The following is a 27470-nucleotide window of genomic DNA, read 5'->3' as shown; positions in this document are numbered from 1 at the left end:
GAAATGAATAAATGTTGTAGAGGTTGGTTGGTAGACCGAATAAGTGTGGGTCTTTGTGTTTTTTTGTTGAAGATCAATAAGTAAAACAGACAGGAATGCACATGTTTTATGATGATTTAATATTCAAAGGGTCAAAATATATATATTTCTCAAGAAGGTACATTTACACTTATCTGGTCTTCTGTAGAATCTTTGTAACCAGTGTTTCTGTTGAGTCTTGCCCCCTCCAGTGGTCAGTTGTGATACAGAGCTTGGCATTATAAATATTCAGAAGTGATTAATATTTTAAATATAATCAAATTTAAACCTGAGTGTTATGTAACAAGGTTAAATTACACTTGGTGAAACATTAATTTGAGTGGGACTATTCAGCCAAGTGCCAATCCAGAGATTTGATGGGTAAAATCTGAATTTCAATTTCTCTAATGCAGCAGTTCTCACAAATACACATCATAAGTGTTACTTCTATCAGTTTTCCTACCAGGACAGCAGCATTCATAAAACATATCAGAGGAAGTAGAGCACTGCATTCCGTCAAAAAACAAATAAAATAAAAAACATGACATGGAGCTCAAACTTCTTTCAGGTAGGCTTTCTTTTTAAAGCAGCAACACGTGAACATTCAATATGAATAGGCAGCCCTTTTATACAGAGAATAGAACAATAGATTTAATTGTAAATAAGTATTTATAAAACACTGGTTATCTGCATAGCTGAAGCATTTGTGCCATACCTATTGCCTTTTGGATTGAGTCAGATATATTTCAGAAACAATTATACTTCATTTTGTGTGTTAAGAGAATTCTGAGGTTGTGTTGGAGGTCTGGAAGGGGGCCGGACTGGAGGGGACGGAGTTGTCTGGACTCCCAGGAGTACGTAGCGTACTTTTTCGCTTCCCATTGCGCACTGTGAGTTCCTCTTTGGGCTTGAACGTCAGAGGCACAAAGCCGTCTGCATCTGCTACAAGCACAATCCACAATGGACCTGCAAAATAACAACACCATTGGCATAAGCATGGATTTCTTCTACACATCTGAGATTAATTATCCAATGCCGTTTGTGATATCCATTACTGATAGTATGTCACTTAAGGACAGATATACACTACGCTCATTAAAAAGTAGTAAGCTGATTTTGTTTAAACCTCGTAATCTCACCTAAGCTTTTAATCACTTCCAATTATAGCTAACGGATGCTAAAAGAACAACAATGCTAAAATGTTTTGTTAACGATTGTAAATGTTCTTTATTGTTTCAAATAAATTCTGATTGGGTTATTTAAAGATTTAAAAAAGTTAAAGAAGTAACGACATAAACTTGGACAACAAAATGATCTGATGACGTTAAAATGATGTCACTCGGGTAGCTCGTCACATAAACTAGCTGAAAATACTCACAGTGGGGTAGTACTTCCGAAGTGGCCTTTGAAGACTTTCCTCTAAGTCGTTTGAATTAATCTACTCCGTACACTCATTGTTAATCTCACAGGCAAGCAAAGGGTGGTGTATATACCACTTTGTAGTATAGAAAAAATGATCTAAGGACAAAACTGAAGGCAACTAAACCATTGGAATTACTTTTAAATTGAGGCAAAAATAATCTTTGCATACCATATGTCATTTCAACAATGGTGAGGTTGAAGAGCTCTTGGAGCGCACGCAGACACAGCTTCCCGTCACACAGCAGCACTGGCCTCCGCTCATCAATGAACACATTTTCTGATAACTGCTTCTGCAAATGCCCAAATGAGGAAAGCAAAGAGAAACAGTCAAAGAAAGTTAAGCTGGATGCCGTTATAACAGATCTATCTTGATCTGATACCTGACATGGAAACACACAGTCATTGTGTTTCTGGAGCACGTTAAACAATTCCAGGTATTTACGTTGTCTCATCCTTAAATTCCCGCTAATTAAGCTCTTTAAGCCTATCAATCAAAAGCCGCTAATGGCAGAGATTGTAGAAGAAAGGTAATCTTCATCTCTCTAGCTGGGTAATTATAATCCAAGCATAGCCAGTTACAAATACACAGAGAAAATGGAGGTAAACATTTGAATTAAACTGTACCTGACATGTGACATTGACGTAGGGGGGTTCAGAGGCAGTGGGGTAGACACTCAGGGCCTTCTTGCCATTCTGGTTATAATCTCTGATTTCTCCCATGCACTGTTGTACATCTGCTAAGCGAGTAAAAAGCCTCTCCATGTTATGAACGAGCTGCTCCAGCGTGCGCTCCTTGGCCTGGCTTGGTGTCTTTTCAGCCATTGGCAGTGTGGCATCTGTGTGGAGTTTGTCCACCGGCTCTGGGCGAGGAGAGTTGGTCCGGCTGGGGTCCCTGCTGGGCTGGCCGGCCACCGCCAGGCTGGTCATGCGGTTGACATGCTCCATGTCAAAATTCTCAACTGTGATGGAGGAGGCACTGGATGTGGCTGATGTCTGCTCAAAGAACTCAACGGAGCTGGTGACAGGGCTGGGCTCGCCACTCCTCACTTCCTCCACCAGCCTACGCCTGTTGCCTGGTGAGCGAACAACTCCCCCTCCAGGCAACACCAAATCCTTTATCCCTCTGTCCTCCTTGTTATCCTTGGACTGGTGCACTGATAGCCTTCTCATCCCTGTGAAGACATTTGAAGGTGACTCATGGTTGAGAGGAGAGGGGGAAGGTGGGACAGAAGTATCTCCATCAAGCATCAGCTCTTTAACTATGAGTCGAAGAATATATTTATCCGTGTTAGACGATGGAAGAAAGGCAGGGTCATTGGACTTCTGCTTGCCCACCATCAACAGCAGCATCTTATCATTGAGGAAGCACACTCCTTTAGGTTTCTCGTTTGTCTGCAGAGAGATCTGCTGAATGTTCGGCATGGCAGAGGCTGTAATGCAATACACAAGCACCATGTTGCAGGTGTTGGAAGCCACGGCGACGGTGGAGCCACGTGGGTCAAAGGCCACAATGTCTGGAACCAAAATACCTGGGATACTGACTTTGCGACTTGTGGTGACTTTACGCTCATAGGTGACCAGGATGAGGTATGAGGAGTCCTGACCAGTGCCTGTCAAGGTGTCTCTGCGACGCAGGTGAATAATGGGGCTGGGGTCAGAGCGACGATGCCTGGCCAGGAGGTGGGTGAGATCTAAGGGGCCTGAACAAGGGACGTATGACCTATCTGAATCAAAAGACCGTCTTCTCGAGTCCAGAGGAATGTCTTCTTCTGACAAATGAGATCCGTCACCCTGCACAGACTCTGCCTCTGGCTGCATGTCGAAGGCCATGCCTGCATTTAACCCACATATTTTATCCAGAGGCAGCTCTGTAGCTACAGCTACTTGAGCCTCTCCTGTGGCCTCGATAGCACATATGTAGCCTCCTACATCAAAAATGGGGCAAAAAGAGCAGGCAGCAAGACTCTTCTGGATGTCATTCCAGATGTAAGAGTGTAGAGAGCTTCCTATAGCCACTACCAGGCGCGTACCATCCTTAGTCCAACATGCACAGTGGATAAGTCCACTACCTTTGATATCCGCTTTAATTCTCCTGTTGTCCACCCTGACAGAAAAAAGCACATTAGTGTCCTTCTTGGTCAGCACAGCCAGAATGTCCAGTTTAGGATGCCACACGCAGCCTTGGGAGAGCAAGGGGAAGGGCTCGCTCATCTCACAGGTTTGAGTGCACAGCAGTTTGTTCTGCTCCAGCGCACTGAGCTGCAGTTGCCACATGGTAACATGTTTCTTGTGCTGAACAGCCAGCAAGGCAGGAGAGTCAGAGCAGCACAGCGGGCCCCAAAAGAGCCCAAGGACATGCTCAAACTGCCCAATTACATTAGTGTCCCCGAAATGCACCTCGCCATTGACGAAGAAAAGAGATGTCAGGCAGACCTGCTTGCCGTCTGTCCATGCTATCCCGTGCACAGGGTGGATAGCTTGATGTAGAGTGTTGAGACCCGTCCGAAGCAGCTTTGCCTTACCAAGATCCATCCTGGCAGGTATTAAGAACCTTGTTCAAAGAGAAACACAAAAATGAGTCAGAACATTGATGACAGAGACAACTGAATCTGGTGTGATCAGGTCCTGCAAAGGAGTATTCTTGCTAATGCCTTTACCTATGCAGATTAAGAAAAGCCTCTCCTTTCTCATTCCAAGTACATGCCTTAATCCCTTCTGCCTGAGCTGAGGCAGTGGTGACGAACACTTATAGCTGCTTACGCCTGAATGACCTCAACACACTGGTCTTGTCAGGTCTTGAGGGCATTAACAATACAATGTGTTGAGAAGGAGCGCCTCATCATCACAGCATTTCCTATTTTAGATCAGGTGAATCTGCCTTGATCGCTTTGAGTCAATTAGGTCGCTTCCTTATCAAATAGAGATGTTCTCTATTATCAGAGGTCAACAGAAAAAAGACAAGCATTGCATTTAAAAGTCAGTTTGCAAGTTAAATACAATTGCGAATTGTTACAATATGTAAATATGAATATAACAACAGTATGGAGAAGTTGCAGGAAATTACTTAAGAAAATGTACTTAGGCAAGGATATAGTTACTTCACATAAGTGGTCAAAATGTAAAAGTTATAAACCGTTTAAACGTGACACGCAGTTTAAAATGTCCTACCAACGTAACTCATTACGTTGTAAACATGTAGCATGCTAACTAATAATTGCAGTACAAATACAGACGGACATGTACATTTACTATACGTACCTTATAAAACCACCAGCATCTCATGTGGAGTCTGCGTGAAACACAGCGAGTCTCCCATCCTCTAAATCACGTTTTGAAAATGTTTCTGAAATGGTCATATCTATTTGACTCGGAAGCAAAACCAGCAGACATTGTAGGTGCACTCTGGGAACTGTAGTTGGATTATAGTCGTTTTATGTTTGCCACTTTGCCAGCTAGTTGTCGCTGCGTGTGTTGATACAAAATAATTGACATTAAAGGGAAACTTAAACGAAATATTGGTTGTGAAAAATTACTTAGATAAAAAGTAAATGAGGAGAAATAGCACAACTGCTTAACATAGCTCACCCACCATGTGGCGCAACGCTGGAGACGACGTGCGTGGTGCAGACAGTTTGTAATCTTGACGCTGTCTCGCGACAGAAAATATCTTTGCTGCCCCACACGGTTGGCTGAAGCTACGGGTCGGTAGTGTTGAGTGAATGCATGGTTCCCACCGATACAGTCCGACTTGTAGCCGCAAAACGGATAACATTTGCTTCCATAACGGCGTTTAAGGTTTCATGGTTCGAGCACATTTTTGAAGTAGTATAATCATGGGCGTGGACGTCGAGACAATATCTCCCGGTGATGGTAGGTTGATTTATCCGCTTGTGTGTGCTTTGATGCGGGGGTGGTGGTACTGGTCTTGGGGCTCTGTAGTTCGCCGGAATGTCTGGTTAAATGTCAACATGCTTTGCATAAAATATGAAGTTTAATGTAAAAGCAGGAAAGATAATTAATATGTTAAAATATTTAGCAAGATACTAACAGTAACGTAGTATTCGGGATATAATTAGGGGTCTGTATACCCCATGTATTCACCATCTCTGACGCCTGCATGACTCCTTTCTATAATTCTCCATACTTGACGGTGCTGCTGTTAAACGAGTGAACTGTGATAAGTATAACCTGCTAGTAATGTAAGCTATCTGAGATTTGGCAGACAGGATAAAGGTTTGATCAGGTGCTAGACATGGAGGACTGTTCCGCAGTTATCTCTCTCTGTCAAACGCACTAATAACCCATTTAGAGGCTTTCGATTGCCCCCTAAAAAAAGATGCCTCCAGTGTTAAGTTTCAAAATGACGATGGGACTAATAACAGATGCATATCTGACTTCAAATGTCTGCAAGCACGAAGAGAGAATGGCATTCCTGCCAGGGACACTTTACCAGACTTAACCCAGTGATTGTTAATTTTAAAGATAAACCTGAAGTCTCGTAGTACGTGTACAGACAAACAATAACACATGTTTCTTTTTCTTCTTTTTGACAGGAAGAACATTTCCAAAGAAGGGCCAGACATGTGTTGTTCATTACATAGGTAACCCTTTCTTTGCGCCTGTCGCCTTGTTGAGAAAATACATTTATTTGTGTGTGTGTGTGTGTGTGTGTGTGTGTGTGTGTGTGTGTGTGTGTGTGTGTGTGTGTGTGTGTTTTAGACAACACTTTTAGCAAAACACAGCTAATTTTGCAACCTACGTCTCAGTGTACACATTCTACAAGACATGTATGCACCTGCATGTCGTCTAAAGTTTCAAAGAAAGGTATGAGCAGACACCACACCCAGGAAAGATTAGTTTATTTTGTTTTGTTTGAGAAATTCATGTCTCATTGTGTCAATAAAACCATGTTAGAGACTGTTAAAACTTGCACAATGCATATAAAATAATCTAGTGCATACAAGCAGACACACATACACACAAATGTGGGATTACCCAACAGTAAGGTGGGGCAGTAAGATGCTGAGATACCTCGGAAATACATTTGGGTTATTCAATGCCTCGGGGTTGGCAGACCAGACAACTAGGTCAGACAGAAACTAAACAAAACCTCATTTCACAGTCATCAGTCTGTCTGTGTATCAGTGTTATTATGACATGGCTATAAAAGTCACACTTCCTGGCATTGGCTCTATAGTATAGTCTAAGAATAACAGCTTTAATTGTGTGTAAGTATTGTTGTTTTGAATGTTTGTGCATCCGACTTTAGCCAATTCTTGCTACCCCTGAAGCTGGGGATTTTACTGCCTGTCATTCAAAATGGATTCATGTGGATTTCCTAATCAGATACCATTTGTTATTGGACCTGACTCTTTTTATAGTGTTGAGTTGAATAGACAGATATCCACTTTGTTTTAATAGTGTGTGTCTGCCAACTGTGGATAACAAATGTTGTGTTGTTGACTATTGAGGACAGTGGAAAAAGTAACCAGATTTCCCTTTGGGCCTGATCTCTTCAGAGATAATGTGCAGCCTAGTCTAGACTCTTGTAACAGCTGATAGTCTGAAACTGAGCCCCTCCCTTTTCGTTATACTTATTGTGGATCCTTTTTCTCTATTATCACAAACGTACACTTTTTTTTATTGTACTTCCTTCCTGAATGGAATAAAACTGGTAAAACTGTCATGTCTGTTACCAGGACTTTTTTCTTTTTCCTTTTTGACTCACAGGATATACCAAAGACCTCTTAGTATCCTGTTAGTTGAAGGCATTTAAATGCATAGCTAAGCCAAAGCAAGCACTTTGTCTATGAAACACAAAAGGTACAACATATGTAATTGTATCAGAAGGGGAAATGCGTTTGCAGGTCATAGATTGAAAATAATGTACTAGTGTTTACAGATAGAGCTGTGTGAAAATAAGACCTTATTGTTGAACACGAGCCAGGAAATTAGCTTAAGAATGAGGTTTTGTTAGTGATAATTACAGCATTAACATTGTAATAACAAGTAATTATAGACTGTATGCAATTGTAAGTAAGTCCTCAATCATTTGATGATGGTTTAAAGAGGTATTTCTCATTTATTTGAATTTAATCAGAAAAAGTAAACCTACAACACAGATGAAAACAAATCTATGTAGGTAATCCCTTAATAATTGGTATTGTCAATCAGTGTTGTTACATTATCATGCATTTGTAGAAAAGCTATACTAAACAGGATTTAGGATAACTCACTTTCAGCACTGTAACCTGTAGTAGAGACATACATGACCCCACATTTGTTTTACTTTAAAGTTAAAATAGAAGATCCTATAAAGCTAATAGAGGTTAGCTGTAGCTCTGGGACATACGCCTGTCCAATCATCCAGCTGACTATTCGTGCAAAACCCCAGACTGCACCCTGCCTTCTTAGTTTTCCAGACAGCGGAGTTTAGAGGAGCAGTAAAGGTAGGGAGAGAGTGATTTCCCAATACATAATGGGATTAGAAACCACTCTGTGGCCAGCAATAAACATTAGGGAGACTCATTCTCTTACACTCGCTCACTGCCATACCTGAAACACACTTTCACCTTTGGGATATTAAACAGATATGTGAGTGACTCCCCCCCCCCCCCTTTCAGCTATGGTGAGAGTTGCCCAAATTAGCTCTGAGTGCTCATTGCCGCAAAGCAGGTAAGGGCTTAGCTCGGACAAAAATAATTGGGAGAGCTGCTCCCTTTTTCACACACATTCTTGTTCCTATCATGCCTGACTGACTGCCAGTCTGCAGCTCTATCAGCGGTCAATCTTACAGCAGTGTTGCACAGACAAGTGTCTGGTGTGGGTCAAAGATGTGGCCGTAGACAAGTTTATCTGCTGGTTTATAGCATAACTGGCCTTGCTACCGATGTGTACATGTCCAGGAGAGGGGAAAAGCTAATGGTTACTTAGTTGCCTGATACATGATGGACAGATTAAGGGGGCTGTTGGAGGCTGTGAGGTAGAGTGGTCGTCTACCAATCGGAAGGTTGGTGGTTCTAATTCCAGCCTCTGCAGGTAACAAGTCTATGTTTCCTTGGGCAAGAAACTTTACCCTGAGTTGCTCCCAATGGCATGGTCAATGGTGTGTGAATGTCTGTCTATGTTATTCTCCCTGAGCATGTGGCACCTTCTATGGCAGATGCCTCGGTATGAATGTGTGTGAATGAGTGAATGACTTATATATGTAAAAAGCAGGCTCGCAAAGACTATAAAATGAAACATAAACACTGTCCATTTACCAGTTGCATTCATGGGTTTGAGAAGCTTTTAGTAGAGGCTTCTGTTCCCTTTTTTGCACCAGGCTTAGCCATCAATCCTGCCATCACAAGCTCATTTCTCTAACTGCTGAAGAGAAATGGAAGCAGACCTGAAATCAGTCAATATGAAAAGAACTTCAGCAGCCTGTGGGTTTCCGTGATCGATGGAGTTGGGCTCTCGGCTACGATGATAAACAGCCTTGCCGCCCTGCACTGACAAGACGCATGAGCCTTGGTAGCAGCAGGCTTACTGGATATGATGTCATGCCTAAATGTGGACGTTCTTCCTTACCATGTTTGAGCTCCAGACTTACCACGAAACGTGCTGAGACCTAATGGGCCTCGGTGTGTGACACAGAAATAGATGGACACTGAAACACGGGGTTATATGTCAGGAGAAGCCAAACTCTCCTTCCAAGCAAGAATGTTGTGATGAAGTACCGTGGGAAGTGTTCAATCCCAACATTGTCAAGTTAAGGCCCTGACACACCGAGCCGATTTCGGCCGTCGATAGATGTCTGGCCGTCGATGAGCGTCCTGTCGCCCTACTCAGATTGGTGTGTCCCGAACCGTTGTGTCTTTTGGGCCGTGCCGACACCTTCCACCGCCGATTCAACATGTTGAATCGGGAGGCTGTCAGCAAAATAAATCACTCTGATTGGCTGTTCAGCTTAGCGAATCAGTGCATGAGAAGCGGAACAGAAGTGAAGAAGGCACACACAGACAGCTATTATTTTTCATTTTCCAGTACCGCACATGTTTTCGATTATAAGTCGTTATGTGAAGCAGTCTGTGAAACAGTCTGTGATGGACGAGAGTGAAAATGGAACACACGCTATTTGTTGTTTGTATATATCACGCAGTCTGTCTTCCGGTTGCCTCTTTTGAATGACGAATACACACTACCGCCACTTGCTGGTAAGGAGAGTTATTGCCACTCACGTGCTACTTGGCCGTCGGCTGAAGTCTTTGTGATGTGTTCAAGTGCGACTGTTTGGCCAGGATGCAGGAGACGTGAGGTGACACAAAAATCGGGTCCGTCGGGACGTGTTCTTTGGTGTCAGTTTGGTGTGTCAAGGCCTTTAAGGAAAGCAACAGAAGAGTTCATACAGCTTCTGAATGAAGACAGAATCAGCTTGAACTTTTGCTGAATTGTGGCTTCCAGGAGCCCTGGTGCAGGAACACCACGTCATTCTATATGAAGTTGCCTTTGTGTTTGACCCTTTAACAGCTTGTCTTACGATAGAGGGGAGGAACAATGTCCCTTACAGAATAGATGGGCCAGGGATATGAGGAGAAATAGGACAGTGGTGTTATGGTGCATGAATAATTATCCAGCAAACCCTGCTGGTCCACAGAAGAACCAGGGCACCCTGTAGCTTGTTTGGAATGTACTCTTGTTAAACAGGACATTTAACTGGGTTTAGTCTGTAATAGTCACACATGGTCATGTACACAGCTATGCGCACATAATTACATTTAGGTCCCTGAAGGCACCTCTCAAAGTAGTAGTCCACTCAAAATACTTGGCCCGTTCTTGGACTTGAACCAGTGACCCGCCGGTTGTTTACAATGATTACAGACTGACTGCCTTCATTAACATGTGCAATGATTGGTAAAGCAACTTTTAAACTCATAGAAGTTCCTAAGGATCTGTGCTGCAGCAGTGAATTTGCTGTATATCGTCTTTTTGTCTGATTTTATATACACCAAATAACACATCAATCATCTGCCACTTGATATATAAATGAATCATGAACAAGATTGTAATCTTTCGGGCTTGCAGCTGTGAAACTAGAGACATTTAAGTTTGTTGCAGACAGATAGCTTTGCACGCATCTTATTTCATCCGCACTTGGGCCAAGGGGGCTTGTTTTGCTGGCAGGCGTCGTAGACTGGGGGTGAGACAGGATACAGTAAACTTGAGTAAAAATAACCCCACCCCTGTGTGCCACAGATTTGTGCAGGTCCAGCCGGAGCACCACCAAGTGAAAGCCTTTCATGAAGAGAGAGTGTGGGAGTCAGCCACAGGAAGGGTGGGCTCTGCTTTATTTTTGCAGAGACCCCACCCATGCTAAACTGTCCAAATAGTGATAACGGAGCACTGATACAAATGGCGAACCCCTACTACATATGTATTCAATTGAGCTGCATGTGTAACTGCCGCTAACAAAACGTGTAGGGCTCTCCAAAGTGCCATGTGACATACCCTTTAAGGTGCATACAATACTAAGCTTTAAAAAATAATATGGTAGCCATATCTTACTAGTTTGCCATTATGGGTAGTTGCTGCAAAGTTCTTAAACATAGGTTAGCTAGCTCACATGACACATGTCATACATTACAATGAGTCATGGATTTTAGTTTTTTTATGAAAAGGGTGATATATATTTGCTTATTATATTTTGGTTAAAATGAATGTTTATTTTGAGACAAAACAAAAAACACTTTTTCAAATAATAGTCGTCCCCCTGTTGAAGACCCATGCATTACACAATGGATTACGATTATCCTGTGTATTTGTTTTCACAGGAAACAATGAGCAGGTGGTGTTTTCTCCTTTGTTGAGCTTTTCCTTCTCAAACTGGTTTAAGCCAGTTGCCACGGTGCTGCTATAAACCCTGTTGCTGCCTCCTTCAATACAGTTGGAGTTTTCAACAGTAGCCACTCCTTTTAGTGTATACATGGAGAAGATTTCACCAGTAGTGTTAAGATATCTCACTTTAACACCATTAGTCTCTAAGCAGACCCCCCAGCTAACCAGGATAATTAATTGTGCAACGGCTAGGATGTAATTCCTCAGTGGCTTCCCAACTGTTGAACATTGCCAATAAGGGTTTCCTTCCAAGTTGCATCGACCACTTCCAGAAACTGAACCTTCTTTTCTGCAGTTGATGAAAGATGGTTTTGCCTCTCTGCTACTCGGGTGCCCGAGCCCACCACACCGATGTCTGGGCTACCGTGTTTCTTGGAAATGATGGACCTATTAAGCTTAGGGGGAATGAAAGGGGAGAAGAGTACATACATTCATATGATGAGATGTCTTCAGTTAACGCACAACATTAAATGCCAAGTATTCATACTTGCTGAGTTACGGCAGGGAAAGAACTATCCCAGAGCGAAATCTCCAAAACGCAAGTGGATGATCTGGACAGTTTTTGCATGACGCCACATTTGACTCCGGTTGCGTGACTTGTTTTAATGTAATTCATTAGATTAGACTGTATTCCCCCAGGCAGTTACTGTAGGCATAATGTAGGATGTTGCCAAACTATCATATATTGGTCTTTTTACATGTATGTAAAAATGACTTAATTTGTAGAATATGCTTTTTTTGTTGTTGGTTCTTGGTGTATCACATATGTTGAAATATTGCTTCATGTTGGCAAACAGTGGAGTTTTATTTATTTTTCATTAATAAGAAATATGCCGTACTCGAACACTGTTTGCCTACAGTTTTGATATTGCTTGTTCCACCAAGATAGTTGTCCACAGAAATGAATAGACTGCCTTGTTGATGTGGTCAGGAAGTTCAATCCCTTGGAGGTATCAGTAAAGACAGTCCTTGACTTCCAATTGGCGCTTGGATTCCCTCAAGAGAGAGTGGCTAAGGGGAGTCAACAGGGCATGTTAAAATGGACCCTGATGAAGTGGGCGGGCCTGGTGCCTTTAGAAGTGCTTCCAATGTTATTATCATGTCTCTGAACAAATGGTGGGGGCAGTTGTTCTGGAAGTAGCCGGCAGTCCTGCACCACTCCCGCCCTTTCTTTACCTTTTCTCCCTGCAGTCTGAATACAGGCACAGCCATGGCCTAGTTCACTTTAAAAACATAATCTGCTAAACCAGGCCAATGCTTCCTGATTCACATTCCCTTTGTCCATTTGCGTATTGAACAGACCCAAGATCCTGATAAGGACGCCCCGACAGAATAATTCTCAGACCGGAGCCAGAGAGTCCACTTTATTTCTACAATCTTAAAATGCCTTCTCCAAAACATTAGCTACTGGGAAAGGGTGTGCATTAATCTTGCATCCCACTGTGATAAGAAACGATAATGATTAAAGTTAGGAACAGTAACTATTAGTCATGAGAATATTTAAACTATGCAGATGTGTGCTTTGTTTTGTTTATTTGCATCAGATGACCAAAATGTGTAGTTTCTTAACCACATGCTTCACTTCTCTCTTTGGCAGGTATGCTGCAGAATGGGAAGAAGTTTGACTCTTCTCGAGACAGGAACAAGCCTTTTAAATTCAAGATTGGTCGGACTGAGGTCATAAAGGGCTGGGAGGAAGGAGTGGCACAGGTAAGAGCAGAAATTCAAAACCCACAAAAAACTAGTTATATTGTAAGGCTTTTACTTAGATCTGTGATGTTTAAAGGAATCATACAAACCACTTTGTTACCCTGCTCCTTATTCTTTTCAAACCTGTATTGTTCTGTGAGAATAAAGAAAAGGAGACATCTGAGACGTGAGTGTCAGAGACAATCTGCCATCCAGCATCATTTTAAAGTGATAACTCCTCCCCAATCAAAAATGTGATACTACCTTTGACACCGAGCAAGTTTGTCATTCATCAGAGATGAAATGTCCTAGTGAATTCTTTCAATTACTACTGTAAATGTTTCAAATGTTTCACCTAGGATTTTCCCTGAGGAACTGTTTAAAACAAACAAATAAAGACAATGTTGGCTGTGCTCATTTTTCATCACAAGCAGATTTAATGTGACTGTTTGTTGAATATGTTAACATCCTAAAAACCAAAGAAGGCAATTGTGTGTAGGGCTTTAAAACAGCATCAAAAAGTCATCAGCAGAATGCAGGGTAATTGTTCCCTTTTTGTTTCTGATCATCAGATGAGCCTGGGCCAGAGGGCCAAAATCACCTGCACACCAGATATGGCTTATGGAACCACAGGCCACCCCGGGGTCATCCCACCGAACGCCACACTTATATTCGACGTGGAACTGCTCAAGCTGGAGTGATGCCCGAGGTTTAATACAAATGTGGAGCTTAATGAGGCTGCGTTCGCCACAACCTGCTTCTACAGGGAGACCATACTCTGCTGCTGCCTCCCACCATCCACTTACTCTTCTTTTAAATTTACAGTCTTCTTTAGTTCAATATTTATACGTTTTTACTGCTGCTTTGTTATTGCAATTCTGTCATAATAGATAGAACATTCTAAGCATGCAAGACTTTTACACACACACACACACCACAGGTAGGTTTTTATTTGTTAGTCCGATATGCTATTTTGTTTCATTTCAATTTCAAGTTGTACATTTCGTTGAACCCATGAGGAAATCTGATTAAAAAGCACTACTTTGCAATCAAAACATATACTGCCTTACAGTTTTCAACAACAGAGGATAATAATGTTGAAAATAAATACCGTTTGCTCTGTATCTTAACTGGGCATTATATACCACTGTCTGCATTGCCACTTTGATAAAGGTTTGTCCTGTTGAATGCTCTGAATGATGCTATGTGTAGTATATTTGATATCCCTCATAAACATTGACTGCAAGCGTACCCTATCCAACACTTTACAGAACTCTATGAGATCCGTTGCTAATATGACAATTTACCGACCAACTCTTGAATAAAAATGGCATGTATTGTGTTGAGAAGTATTTGTCCTCCTGTGTGTGATTTATGAGCGAGTGATGATAAAAACATTGAATAAATGACGTACATCATTTTTTTATAACATGTTTGACAGAGGCTGCTGCAGCAACAATGCCACCTCATGGCAGATTTTATGAAAATGCACCAGTAGATCACAGTCTGAGTTGTTTATAGTGCTAATAATGAAGTATATTCTGTGAATGATAGTATCTAAACACATCAACATTATATCATATAAAACCACATTGGTGTAAAAATTGCAATATACTTCAAACAGCTGACATTGCTTATATCTACGACATTCAACTATCTTGGATGTATTATTTACTTCCGGTGTGGCAGTTCAAAGTTGTCAGATAGAAGGTAGCACGCTATTGGCTGACTGGCTGTTAATGTTGTGAAACTCCATTGGATAGACGAACACACGTCTTACGTCTTTCTGAAAAAGCACAACAGACGGCAAGGTCAGCAAATGCTCTTAAAATATGTAAAAATGTGTGCTAAGAAATATAGTTACGTGCTTAAAACATTTCTTATGTGAGCGGACATCCATTTGGTTCCATAGATCAATGCTACTAGTTCAAGCTAACATCCATGCTCATGTTGTGTGCAGCAGTGCAAGTGTAGCTTACTTAACGTTATGTCAGCAATAACTTTGCAAGTTGTGCCTTTGTACTAGTCATTTAAATATGTGTTATATTAGAGATGTATTCATCCTTTGACTTTTTGACATCTGTAAAATATGATATGTCCTAGTTAGGCTAGTTGTCAATGCTAAACTAGCAAATGTGTTAGCTTTCAAATTATACAACAATGTCCTCTGTCAAGTGTCGATATCACGTTTATACATGCCTAACCATGTACTAAATATAAGTGACTGACAAGAAAAGCAGTAAAGGTAACTTCTGTGTCAGAGTATGCTATGTTAATGTTTAACCTCAGTCTATATCCAAGTTTCCACCAAAACAAAGTTAACTGTTGAAGGTATCAGCCAGGAGGAAACCAACAGTAACATTATCACTGTAATATGATGGTGCAGGGTTTATTATAACCATGCTGCAGTTATAGAGCAAAACATTTGCCCTATAACTCAGAAAATATCATATGTTTGAGCTAAGCAACGTTACAATGGCACAGTTGTAAAGGATTTGTAACACGATCACCATCGAAGCTGCAATAGGATGCATTTATAAGTCAATGTGTGTTGGCATCACTTACTCAAGCCCCAAACCATGCAACCTCTACAAGTGTTTTCACCTTCATATCTGTTCCTCTTTGTCTATCTCAGGTGTTCCATGTGCATCTGATTGTGTCTACAGTAAGCATGCTGACTGCACAGAGAGCATGTGCAGCGATGGCTGCCCGGCGCCTGGTTAGAGCTTCAGTCTCCTCAGCACACACACGCACTTCTCTGATCCACACTTCCCGACCGCGCCAGGACCAGGATGAGCTGCATGCTGAATGGGCCAGTCTGGCTAAGAAACAGCTGAAGGGGAAGAACCCGGAGGACCTTATCTGGCGCACGCCTGAGGGGCTCAACATCAAGCCTGTGTACACCAAAGCAGACTCAACTGACAGGCCAGATGAATTGCCAGGAGTTTTCCCCTACACTAGGGGGCCCTATCCTACAATGTACACCTCCAGACCTTGGACTATCAGGCAGTATGCTGGATTTAGCACAGTGGAAGAAAGCAACAAGTTTTATAGAGATAACATTAAAGGTAAGTGTGTCGCCTTGAACTTTTTCTATCCTTTATTGGCAGTATTAGTCTTCTGTCAATGCACAATTGTGGACATCATGTTCCTGTCACACATTTGGACTCAACATATGAAGCTGTTACATGTTCCTAGGACCTTGCTGTTTATTTATACATTGAGTTGTTAGGTGATACACAAACATCAATTGAAGAAGATGAAAAGACTAAAACGACATGCAGATTTTTACGTACGGGTGTGTGCAGAAACTGCTTGAGGAGATTGAACCTTCTAGAAGGTCGTCAAGGGTCAACCATACAACACATTGTATATTTAAATCTACACTCATTAAAATACACTGGAAAATAACCCAAAGGGAAAATAGAGGTCATTTTTTGCTGGTTCATCCTTTAGTCTTGTGTAGGAGGGGGCACTCGAGATTTGGCTTTTAGAGCGCAAAAGCCAAACAATGGAGAACAAAGAGTAATTAGGAATGGATTTTAAAACTGAATACCTTAAATCTTCCCACCACTATTTTGAGCAGGGTCTGAAAGTCAGTTCATTCCTCACCATTTCTACCGGCCAGTAATTTGTTATTGTTGTCTGCCAATCATGAAATCTTTGTAGAACACTTAAAAAACGAGCCACTGGTGCCAAACAGTAAAAATATGGCATAATGTTACCTTATTCCCATTTAATTAAGTAATTGCTTTCTTCAAATAGACCCTCTGTTTCACAGGTGCTAATTTCCTTCCCTTTTTTGCTGTCTGTTGATGTTTTCTCACTGAGCTCTATTCTATGACTCGTTCTTTTTCTGTATCTCCATTTCCCTATAGACCCTAATCCACTTCTGCTCTTTTATTTCAGCTGGTCAGCAGGGTCTTTCTGTGGCATTTGACCTCCCGACGCACCGCGGCTATGACTCGGACAACCCACGAGTCCACGGAGATGTTGGCATGGCCGGAGTTGCTATAGACACAGTGGAAGACATGAAGATGCTCTTTGATGGAATTCCACTGGAGAAGATGTCTGTTTCAATGACAATGAATGGAGCCGTTATACCTGTGTTGGCGATGTTTATCGTGACCGGAGAGGAGCAAGGCGTGTCCAAAGCAAAACTTACTGGCACGATTCAAAATGATATTTGAAGGAGTTTATGGTACGCAACACCTATATTTTCCCCCCGGAGCCTTCCATGCATGCCATCGCAGACATCTTCGCTTACACCACCGAGGTAGGTACAACTTAAGAAGTGTTACTTAAGTACTTGGGTAATCTGCTTGGTCATCATATTGGGAGTTTAACTGATTTCAATTACTTAAATGTTCTCAGAACATGCCCAAGTTCAACTCCATATCCATCAGTGGCTACCATCTTCAAGAAGCTGGAGCTGACGCCATCCTGGAAGTAGCCTACACCATCGCTAACGGCCTGGAGTACTGCCGCACTGGTCTGAAAGCAGGCCTAACCATTGATGAGTTCGCCCCCAGGTACACCAATATTCACTTTACTTTTAGATTTTCTTTAAAAAAGCACAAGGGTTGCATATGTGCCAACCGGACACAAAAAAGATAAGATTACATTTAAAAGAGGGGGATCCTTCTTTTCTTTGGAAATAGAAATTGAGGATTTTAATAAAATCCCCTTACACGCATCAAAATGTACACAGTGACATTTTGAATCTACATTTAGACCATATTGTATAGGATGTTTATATGTACTCATTCATATCACCCTACTATTATTCAATTTTAAAAAGGAAGATAAGATTAGGAAGTTAATTTATTTTTGAGCAATTTTCATTAGTGCTATAATAAAAAATAATAATGCTATAATATCTTCATTGTGTATATATTGTAAACTAAGTCGATTTATTGATTTATGGTAGGATTGTTTTTCTCATGCCATTTTCTGGTTGAAGCCTTTTTGCATGCCACGAAAAAACAACCGCAACCAGTCTTTATCTCACTTTGCACATTTGGTTTTGATTTGAATTTACATATTTGTATTATTATTTTGACATTTTATCAATACAATTATTCATGAATTATTAAAAAACCGGCAGATAACAGATTATGAGTATACCAATTTGTTGCACAGGGTTTCGGCTGAATAAATGAGGCCCCAGAAAATGATAAATGTGCTGTTGGGGAACATTCATTAAGGAATGTCACAAGGTCAAATTCAGCCAGGTATTTGTATTGACTTCAAAGTATATAAATACATACATATGGGAATAAATAATGACCTGATCCCAGTAGAGAGGCGACGTCCCGCCCATCTACTTCCGACCTATTATTATTACCCAAAAATTATGTGTTGAAGTCAATGGAGAGAGAAAGATTATCTTTCGATCCCATTTGAATTGTGCCACGAATCACACATATGATGTTTGTCAATCTTAAACAATTATTTCCATGTCAAAAAAAGTCACAGTTTGTTGTAAAACTGTTGAAATATAAGAAAAATATGCAACTGGAAAGACTACAAATCCCAGATTCCCGGTCCCGCATGCTGGCTCTTACCGACTAACTCCCCTTTTGTGTATGTACAGCTCTCAACATGCCCAGACTTGTAGTGATTTTCACCTCTTTTAATACTTTCCGCCTCATTCTGAAAGAAAGAAGTGAAATGTGCCGGCTGTCTTGGTGTGTGGTGCGGGACGGGAGATGTAGTTCATTGAGCGGTTTCACACAAAAAAGTGTTACTTCACAGTTTTACGACACATTTTTCTTTTTTTGACTTGCAAAATTATCTTTTAAATTAACAAACATCATATGTGTAATACGTGGCACAATTCAAACGGGATCGAAAGATAATCTTTCTCTCTCCATTGACTTCAATACATACTTTTTCTGAAATAAGGTCCCATGGAGGTCCCCCAGAAAGGGAGGGACTTCGCCTCTCTGTTGGGTAAATTATGCTTGAAACTGCATCAATTGAAATACTAAAAAGCAAGCTAACACTCCAGAGAAGCAAGATATCAGCCGTAACACCTGCCTCCAAAGTGTGACTGAGCTCTTAGCACCATGAGTGTCATAAAAGTGCGTTACTTGTTGAAATTGACAGGGACTGCATCCACTTTACACTTATTCCCTTTAAACAGGAGCTTCTGCCGCCACTCAATAACTACCCAGTTCAGTATTTCCCCTCAGCTGGAAAAATGAAATGTCCTTTTTAATGACAGCACTCCTAAATACCAAAACACTTAGCCCTGCTATCCATGATTTGTATTTTTTTATTCAATTAATATTGATGCTATGCATGTTTGATTATTGCATAACATCTAAGCATGCGAGCCACATTTGAATGGCAAACAAAATATGATCGCCTTTATTTATTTAACCACCAGAGGGAAAAGCTGTTGGTAAAATCAAACGGTACTGGGGTAATAGAACTTACCATTAAGCCCAAACACAGTGTGTGATACAGATATAATATAATATTTTATCTAAGGAAATAGAACAAAGTCAGGTCAAGCCCTTTGTCCAACATTTTTGCCGTAATTTGCTACTCTTTTCTTCACGGATGGAAAAAAGCTAATCAATTATTTCCCCACCGTTATTCATGCTTTATATCAGGGGTGGGGAACCTTTTGCCTCTCAAGGGCCATTTCAATTTTTACAATATCCTCCGAGGGCCGTATACAAGTTATTGACCTCTGCTTAAAAATACTAAAATCACAGATTCATTTCGCCTTTCTTTCATGCTGTGCAAAGAAAAAACAACCTCTTAATCCAGATATTTTTACGTGCACGGTTGTGGCATGACCACCAAAACAGAAAGATATATATGGACACAAGATGTGTGCAAAAGTATTTAGTTTCCTATCCATGTGGACATTATTTAAGTGGGGGGGGGGGGGACCTCCTCTAGGGGGGTGCATGCTCCCCCGGGAAGATTTTGTTTTAAATGTTGAAGTTAAAAGCATCAATCTGGTGCATTTTGAGAGCAACATTAAGAGATCTATGGATACATCTCTCAACATCCATATGAAACAGATCTGTAAACAGATTTCTTTTTCTTTATGGATATTTTACAAATCACTCTCCTTTCAAACTGTGTTCTTGTTTATTAATAACAACTTTTTTTACTGTCATATAGTATTTTATACCTGTTTACTTTATTCTCTTATTTTTGTATAACTATAATGATCATATAAAGATGTGCCTTTACCTCACTGGTTGTAGAAAAAGCTTCTTATATTCGTTAGCATAGCTAGCTAACCAGATGCTAATAACAACAAAGTTATTGACTGTATGATCAGTATGACAGGTGAACAGATCGCCACTGGGCTTTCAACTAAAGACACAGGCACGCAAAAACTGCAGCATCTGCAACTGCAATTTCTGGAAGTGCCGGAGTGACGTTCTGGTGCTGCTCTCAGTCAGAACTGCACCCCTGTCAGACGAGACATATACCCATGCATATACCACGTGATGACACGTTAGGCTCTTGGAGCTGATGTAGACACTAATACTCTTTTCAGTCACTTACACAACTGTACCAATTCAACATCCCTGCCCTCTGTCCAGTTCTTGTTCCTAGCTTTGAACTTCCATTATTTCCTGTTCGTGTTCCAATTACTGAGATAAAGGTAGAGGACCGTGTGCATGCAATTCCCAGGAACGTTTCTGATGGGCCATTCTCGCCTTACCTGTCTCCACATAATGACTTCAGAGACGAGGTTCACAGCAGCCACTGCGTGTCAGTATAGAGATGCCACTGAATTGATTGAAATGGAAGGGTTTACACCCTAAGCTATTATCTCTTATTGTACAGACTCACAAGCAGCAGTTACCCTTAGAATCGCACAAAGATATCGTGATTGTCACGTCATGCCTTTGGACCACAGTGGGAGAACTTTAATGTACTGTTTGAAGGTTGTGTGCTCCTAAAATAGATATTCACATACTGTATCACTTGAAGTTCCCTAAAAAGCATTATTTATTGTTTTATTTGATACATTATAAAACATATTATTAAGAGAATTATACAGATTATTCGTCATGATTCATTCCATTTTAACTGTGCAATTACTTTGCTCTGGTTGATGCCCATTTTCATTAAATTACTCATCTGACATTGACTTTCCTATTCATACTTGTGAAGTAGTATACGTTATTTTCTTAAATGCAAATAACCTCTACGTAACTCTTTTGAATTGTATTTTGTTTTACCTGTAATTGTTACCACAACATGAAAAGTGTTCCCTGATGGCCAATCGATGTCATTGAGACTCTTTGTCTAGATCGGCTCCAATATATTTAGGTATTTCTGCCTATCTATTGATAACAATGTTTTGCTAAACATGTTTTGACTAAAATGATCTATTGTGTGCTAATTCCTCAAGTAAAATGTCTACTCCCAGCTGTTAAGACTGGGATGCAGTCCATGGGGTTGGACTGCAGCTGCGAACAGACAAACCAAACACGGCTATAAAAAGGGCCAAACCTGTATTTTATGTTGCCTTACCTTGGATTTATTTGGTTCCATCTTCTTTTTGTAATATTTATCATCGAATGAAGCATATCTATTTTTGGTTACTAGGATTCTGGCATAGATATAAAGCCTAATGAAACAAAAAGCTTAATACTTTAAGTACTCTGGCGGGTCTATCTCATGCTGTGTTGCGCCCATAAGACAAACTGGTTTTCTTTGCTGTAGACAATTTCTCGGGAATATATTTATTTTATTTATATTTATTTTATTATTTATTGAGGAGGAACAATGCGGATTCCGTCCTGGTCGTGGAACGACGGATCAGCTTTTTACTCTCGCAAGGATCCTGGAGGGGGCCTGGGAGTACGCTTATCCGGTCTACATGTGTTTTGTAGACTTGGAGAAGGCGTATGACCGGGTTCCCAGGGAGTTACTGTGGGAGGTGCTGCGGGAGTATGGGGTGAGGGGGTCTCTACTCAGGGCCATCCAATCTCTGTACTCCCAAAGCGAGAGCTGTGTCCGGGTCCTCGGCAGTAAGTCGGACCCATTTCCGGTGAGGGTTGGCCTCCGCCAGGGCTGCGCTTTGTCACCAATCCTGTTTGTAATATACATGGATCGGATTTCGAGGCGTAGTCGTGGGGGGGGGGGTCTGCAGTTCGGTGGACTAAGGATTGCACCACTGCTTTTTGCAGATGATGTGGTTCTGATGGCTTCATCGGTCTGCGACCTTCAGCACTCACTGGATCGGTTCGCAACCGAGTGTGAAGCGGCTGGGATGAGGATCAGCACCTCCAAATCTGAGGCCATGGTTCTCAGCAGGAAACCGATGGACTGTCCACTCCAAGTAGGGAATGAGTCCTTACCCCAAGTGAAGGAGTTCAAGTATCTCGGGGTCTTGTTCTCGAGTGAGGGATCAATGGAGCGTGAGATGGGCCGGAGAATCGGAGCAGCGGGAGCGGTATTGCAGTCGCTTTACCGCACCGTTGTGACGAAAAGGGAGCTGAGCCGGAAGGCAAAGCTCTCTGTCTACCGGGCCATTTTCGTTCCTACCCTCACCTATGGTCATGAAGGATGGGTCATGACCGAAAGAACGAGATCGCGGATACAAGCGGCCGAGATGGGTTTCCTCCGCCGGGTGGCTGGTGTCTCCCTTAGAGATAAGGTGAGAAGTTCGGTCATCAGGGAGGGACTCGGAGTTGAGCCGCTCCTCCTTTGCGTCGAAAGAAGCCAGTTGAGGTGGTTCGGGCACCTAGTTAGGATGCCACCTGGGCGCCTCCCTAGGGAGGTGTTCCAGGCACGTCCAGCTGGGAAGAGACCAAGGGGTAGACCTAGGACCAGGTGGAGGGATTATATCTCTTCGCTGGCCTGGGAGCGCCTTGGGATCCCCCAGTCAGAGCTGGTTGATGTCGCCAGGGAAAAGAAAGTTTGGGGCTCTCTGCTGGAACTGCTACCCCCGCGACCCGACCACGGATAAGCGGGAGAAGATGGATGGATGGATGGATATTTATTTATTTATTTTTACTGTGTGTTTGTGTGTGGCCAGGTTGTCTTTCTTCTGGGGTATTGGAATGAATTTCTACATGGAAATCGCCAAGCTGAGGGCAGGCAGGAAGTTGTGGGCCACGCTCATTAAAGAGAACTTCCAGCCCAAGAATACCAAATCTCTGCTCCTCCGCACACATTGCCAGACCTCAGGCTGGTCCCTCACTGAACAAGTAAGTATACGTGAAAATGTCCAACTCAATCATAGCAAAAATGAAGAAAATGAAATTAAGAACATGTGAACCCTCCTTTCAGGATCCGTACAACAATGTGGTCCGTACGGTGATTGAGGCCATGGCGGCTGTATTTGGTGGGACCCAGTCCCTCCATACCAACTCATTCGATGAAGCCCTGGGACTGCCCACAGTAAAGAGCGCTCGCATTGCCAGGAACACTCAGATCATCATCCAGGAAGAGTCGGGCATCCCCAAAGTCGCCGATCCTTGGGGGGGCTCACACATGATGGAGTCTCTCACGGATGACGTCTATAACACAGCTTTAAAGGTTTGTCATGGCAACATATGGAAAATCTTTAACTCTTTTCTGTTTCCTGTTGAAAACCCAAGCGTTACATACACCTAATGACTAAATTAGAAGTAATCCATCATCATTGAGTCACCCTTTAACAAGCTGTGTTTTCCTTTGTATAGTTCATTCAAGAAATTGAAGAGGTGGGAGGCATGGCCAAAGCTGTGGCAGAGGGCATTCCAAAACTTCGTATTGAGGAATGTGCCGCTCGCAGACAGGCCCGCATTGACTCAGGTACTGTATGTTTACATCATAAGCTGATTGCCTTTAACATTTTTTTAATCTTTCATATTTGTCCTCAGAATGGAGTTCTTAATGTGCTCTACCTCTTAACTTCAGAGCTGCAATGACATTTCAAATGGTGATTTCTTTCTTTCTTTTGGAAAAAAAAAACTTATTCTTGATCTTGTTTGTCTTTTTTTTTTTATATTTGTATTCACATGAAAAAAGTGTAACAGTGCATTACAGCAATTAAGGCATTTTCATGTTTCCCCCCAAAAGAACCCTTACTCATTTTCCCTCAACCCCGCCCCATCCCAACCCATCTCACCGACCCCTCTCCCGGAGCACTGAGGCAACAGTACATCAATTACATACCAAATGATGGATACAATAATATACATGCACATACACGTACCTGCATACATACATACATGTACACATACTAACATATATCCAGGGATGTCACATGGGCTGCATGTGTGGTGGACAGGGGAGTAATCATATCGGAATTCTAGACAGATAAAGGGAGAATCCCTACAGCGAAACCATTTCAGGGGGAAGACGGTCTACATAACTGATCAGTGGCCTCCAATGAGCGTAAAACTTATCTGAGGAACCCCGGAGAGTAAAGTTAATTTTTTCCAAATTTAGAAGAGACATAGTATCACTCAGCCACATTTTAAAAGAGGGAGGTGAAGGAGATTTCCACAAAAGAAGGATTTTCCTACGAGCAATCAAGGAGGTAAAGGCAATGACATTGGTTTGAGTGTTTGTAATGTTAATTTCATCTCAGGGCCTACCGAAAATAGCTACATGAGGGGATAGAGAGATTTTTAGACCTACAATTTCAGATATACATTCAAAGAAAGATTGCCAGAAGCTAGATAATTTAGGGCAGTGGTTCTCAACTGGTGGGTCGCGACCCGTTTCGAGTGGGTCGCGGATGTGAGTGAAAAAAAAAAAAATTGGAATTCTTTTTTTTTTTTTTGGGGAAAAAGTCAAACTTTTATTTTGAAGGCCCGATTTTCTAACGCTGTGCATGCAGTCGGCGTTGGACTGGAAGTACCGTAGTACCTACAGTAGAACCATTTAGAAGAAGTGCAACCCGCAAAGCCAACTCTTTGAACTTAGAGCGAATTTTCGCAACTAGTGACACTCTTAAATATACACTAATATAACACTCTTATATTCTTCTTTCCGAGAACAATCAGAGAGTGGAACTTGCTACCAGAAGAAGCTGTCATCGCAGAAACCGTGGAGTGCTTCCGGCAAATTTTAAGAGACATTTAGCGGGGATCATCCATCCCCCACTGAGCGTGATACCTCTGGGGTCTGCTCAGTATTAATCCAGATCCAGATCCAGACCATAAACGGTTTTGAAAACTTCTGTCACGTAGTGATCATCTTCTCAATAAAATACCTTTGCTGATGATTTTTCGAGTCTTCTGGCCAATCAGAATCAAGATTGTTGCCGGAAGTCCCCACGGAGAATAACTTTGCGGTAGAACTCTTCTTTATACATCCATGGATGTACTTCGATAAAAATGAACATATAATGAAATATGACCCCCGGTTTGATGATTGACAGGTCACAGAACAATGGGAGCTATCTACCCTTACCCACAGTTTAAAGTAATTCATACAGACTATCTCCTCTTTGCTCTTCTCTCTGTGAGGAGCAGCAAGCTGTTAAAACAAAGTGAAAAACAAACAATGGTATAAAATATTATTAATATATCGGGTAGTAATATATTTATTTATTTTCTTCTCAGTGTACCAGAATGCATAGTTTGTTAGTATTTCTAAAAATCTCTTGGGGGAGAATCCCCCCAGACCCCCCTGCTGGGGTTGGGTTTCCAGCATGTGTACCTTTTTATATAGTTCAGCTTTGATTCCATCATCTCATTAAATATTTTTTAAAAGCATACTTTAGTTCTGTGAAGGAATATAAGGGATATATGCACTTTACTTCACTTTTATTAATATTGTATGCTGAAAAGCTATACAGCACGTTTTTTTGTTGAATAGATTTGAGTGCTTCAAAATGTTGGGTCGCAATGTATTGACCAAGTAAAAAGTGGGTCCCGAGGCCTGACCAGTTGAGAACCACTGATTTAGGGCACAACCAGAACATGTGAGTCAGGTCGCAGGGGGCCTGGGAACATCTATCACACCTGTCATCCAATCTATCTGGATAAATCCTGGAGAGCTTAGCCTTGCTATAATGTAGTCGATGGAGAACTTTAAACTGTATTAGGCTGAGTCTAGCGCAACTGGAGGATGAGTTAACGGCTCTCAGGGCCTCCTTCCAAAAGTCATCAGAGAAGGTGATCTGTATCCCAATTAGTTCTAATCTTGTTAATGGCAGATTTATCAACCGGAGAAAAAAGATAATAAAAATAAGAGACATGGCGCCTAGACAAAGTTCTTGCTTTAAGTACAAGATCCACTCCACTGGGAGGCAGGGATTGGGGGAATTGTGGAAATCAGATCCTTTTACAGGGTTCCCGCGGTGTCTTAAAAAGTCTTACATTTGATAATCTGAATTTAAGGCCTTGAAAAAGGTCTTAAATATGACAAAAAAAAGAAGAAAGGTCTTAAATATGATTTAGAAGGTCTTAAAAATGATCGGATTTGAAAGGTACAGTACTTCTGTCCGGGCTGCAAAGTAACCAGTACGGTAATAGCCTTTCAGTTCCCCCCAACAATTTGTATTGAAATAAATCAACATGGAACCACTAATCACCAGTGTTGTGCTAGTTACTGAAAACCAGTAACTAGTTACCATTACTAGTTACTTCATTTCAAAAGTAACTCAGTTACTTTACTGATTACTTACACCAAAAAGTAATGCGTTACTGTGAAAAGTAACGTTTTAGTTACTTAAAAAAAGGCTCCCATTATATTAATGCCCTTTTCGCCTTCATTTCAGTACTGTTATTGCATTGAAGAATAATACAATCTGTTGATCAACTTGACATGCATTATATGCAATCTGGATAGCATCGATATTAGCTGGCTTTACATTTTTGTATATTCTTTCTCCAGGTAGTTGGAAACAGTTTTCCGTCCCAAAGCCGTGTGCCGCCCGGACATGCTATCATGCTAACTAGCTCCCTGAAAGCGGGTGACTCCACTGTAGCAATAACCTGCATGTGTTCTACAACATACCGTGCAATGGCTTTATCGACTTTTCCCTGGCTAGCAGTCCCTTGGTTAAAATCCAGCCGCTGTTGCTTAGGTGCAGGTGGAGGTGGAGTGGCGTCGGCTGAGTCTCTGTGGTCTTAGCTACTAGCTTCGTCCCAGCATGTTGTTTCTGCAGATGTTTTAAGAGATGTGAATGATTGGTTTGGGCAGTAGATAGGCTCTTTGACCCGCCAGGACACAACTTACATTTAACAGAAACTCTCTTTTCTTTGTGCTCGACAAAAGTGAAATAGTGAGAATATCTCCAGGTGGAGAAACTAGACTTGAGCTCCGCCACCGCCATGACAGTCTTGTTAGTAAACAACACAAACACGCCCACAGCCCGTCTCCGCATGTGACACAGGAAGTATTTAAGTACATTTACTCAAGTACTGTACTTAAGTACAGTTCTCATCTCTGTTCACCTGGCTGTTGACTATATAAAAAAAACTAACGCAGTAACGGAGTAACGCACCATGTAGTAACGGTAACTGAGTTACTAA

At 41.6% G+C, this 27470-nt stretch overlaps 3 protein-coding genes across 4 annotated transcripts in view; 2 read left to right on the top strand and 1 right to left on the bottom strand.

The window, feature by feature from the left end:
* Positions 1 to 96: 96 nt before the first annotated feature.
* Positions 97 to 5016, bottom strand: wdcp (WD repeat and coiled coil containing). 2 transcript variants are annotated; one of them, XM_034076145.1, is made up of 4 exons: positions 4699 to 5016; positions 2065 to 3991; positions 1610 to 1730; positions 97 to 984 (listed from the first exon to the last, which is right to left on the bottom strand). In XM_034076145.1, the coding sequence occupies exons 2-4, from the start codon at positions 3970 to 3972 to the stop codon at positions 794 to 796; spliced, it is 2220 nt and encodes a 739-aa protein (XP_033932036.1). In that variant the 5' UTR covers positions 3973 to 3991; positions 4699 to 5016; the 3' UTR covers positions 97 to 793. The 2 variants fall into 2 exon arrangements, with proteins under 2 accessions (XP_033932036.1, XP_033932037.1); XM_034076146.1 differs by lacking the exon at positions 4699 to 5016 and adding an exon at positions 4098 to 4354.
* Positions 5017 to 5128: 112 nt separating this feature from the next.
* On the top strand, positions 5129 to 14357 carry fkbp1b (FKBP prolyl isomerase 1B). Its single transcript, XM_034076147.2, has 4 exons — positions 5129 to 5310; positions 5994 to 6041; positions 12914 to 13026; positions 13578 to 14357. Exons 1-4 carry the CDS (start codon positions 5274 to 5276, stop codon positions 13704 to 13706), a joined length of 327 nt encoding a protein of 108 aa, XP_033932038.1. The 5' UTR covers positions 5129 to 5273; the 3' UTR covers positions 13707 to 14357.
* Positions 14358 to 14727: 370 nt separating this feature from the next.
* mmut (methylmalonyl CoA mutase) overlaps positions 14728 to 27470 on the top strand; it is a 32398-nt gene continuing 19655 nt past the window's right edge. Inside the window, 8 exon segments of the mRNA XM_034076060.2 lie at positions 14728 to 14816; positions 15641 to 16073; positions 16915 to 17187; positions 17190 to 17281; positions 17380 to 17537; positions 23033 to 23204; positions 23287 to 23535; positions 23682 to 23793. Coding sequence (XP_033931951.1) covers positions 15677 to 16073; positions 16915 to 17187; positions 17190 to 17281; positions 17380 to 17537; positions 23033 to 23204; positions 23287 to 23535; positions 23682 to 23793 — 1453 coding nt within the window. The 5' untranslated portion in view covers positions 14728 to 14816; positions 15641 to 15676.

The sequence above is a fragment of the Pseudochaenichthys georgianus genome, chromosome 24 (assembly GCF_902827115.2).
Source record: "Pseudochaenichthys georgianus chromosome 24, fPseGeo1.2, whole genome shotgun sequence".
Taxonomy (NCBI): Eukaryota; Metazoa; Chordata; class Actinopteri; order Perciformes; family Channichthyidae; genus Pseudochaenichthys; species Pseudochaenichthys georgianus.
This window is presented reverse-complemented; position numbering and strand designations above follow the sequence as displayed.

What these genes read in the sequence shown, in the direction of transcription:
- wdcp (XM_034076145.1), bottom strand. Translation starts at nt 3,972, where the DNA reads ATGGATCTTGGTAAGGCAAAGCTGCTTCGGACGGGTCTCAACACTCTA. An exon ending in ACGTCAATGTCACATGTCAG is followed by an intron (nt 1,731 to 2,064) that starts GTACAGTTTAAT and finishes GGGCATTTGCAG; the next exon opens with AAGCAGTTATCAGAAAATGT. An exon ending in CATTGTTGAAATGACATATG is followed by an intron (nt 985 to 1,609) that starts GTATGCAAAGAT and finishes GTTATTTTGCAG; the next exon opens with GTCCATTGTGGATTGTGCTT.
- fkbp1b (XM_034076147.2), top strand. Translation starts at nt 5,274, where the DNA reads ATGGGCGTGGACGTCGAGACAATATCTCCCGGTGATG. An exon ending in ATGTGTTGTTCATTACATAG is followed by an intron (nt 6,042 to 12,913) that starts GTAACCCTTTCT and finishes TCTCTTTGGCAG; the next exon opens with GTATGCTGCAGAATGGGAAG. An exon ending in GGGAGGAAGGAGTGGCACAG is followed by an intron (nt 13,027 to 13,577) that starts GTAAGAGCAGAA and finishes TCTGATCATCAG; the next exon opens with ATGAGCCTGGGCCAGAGGGC.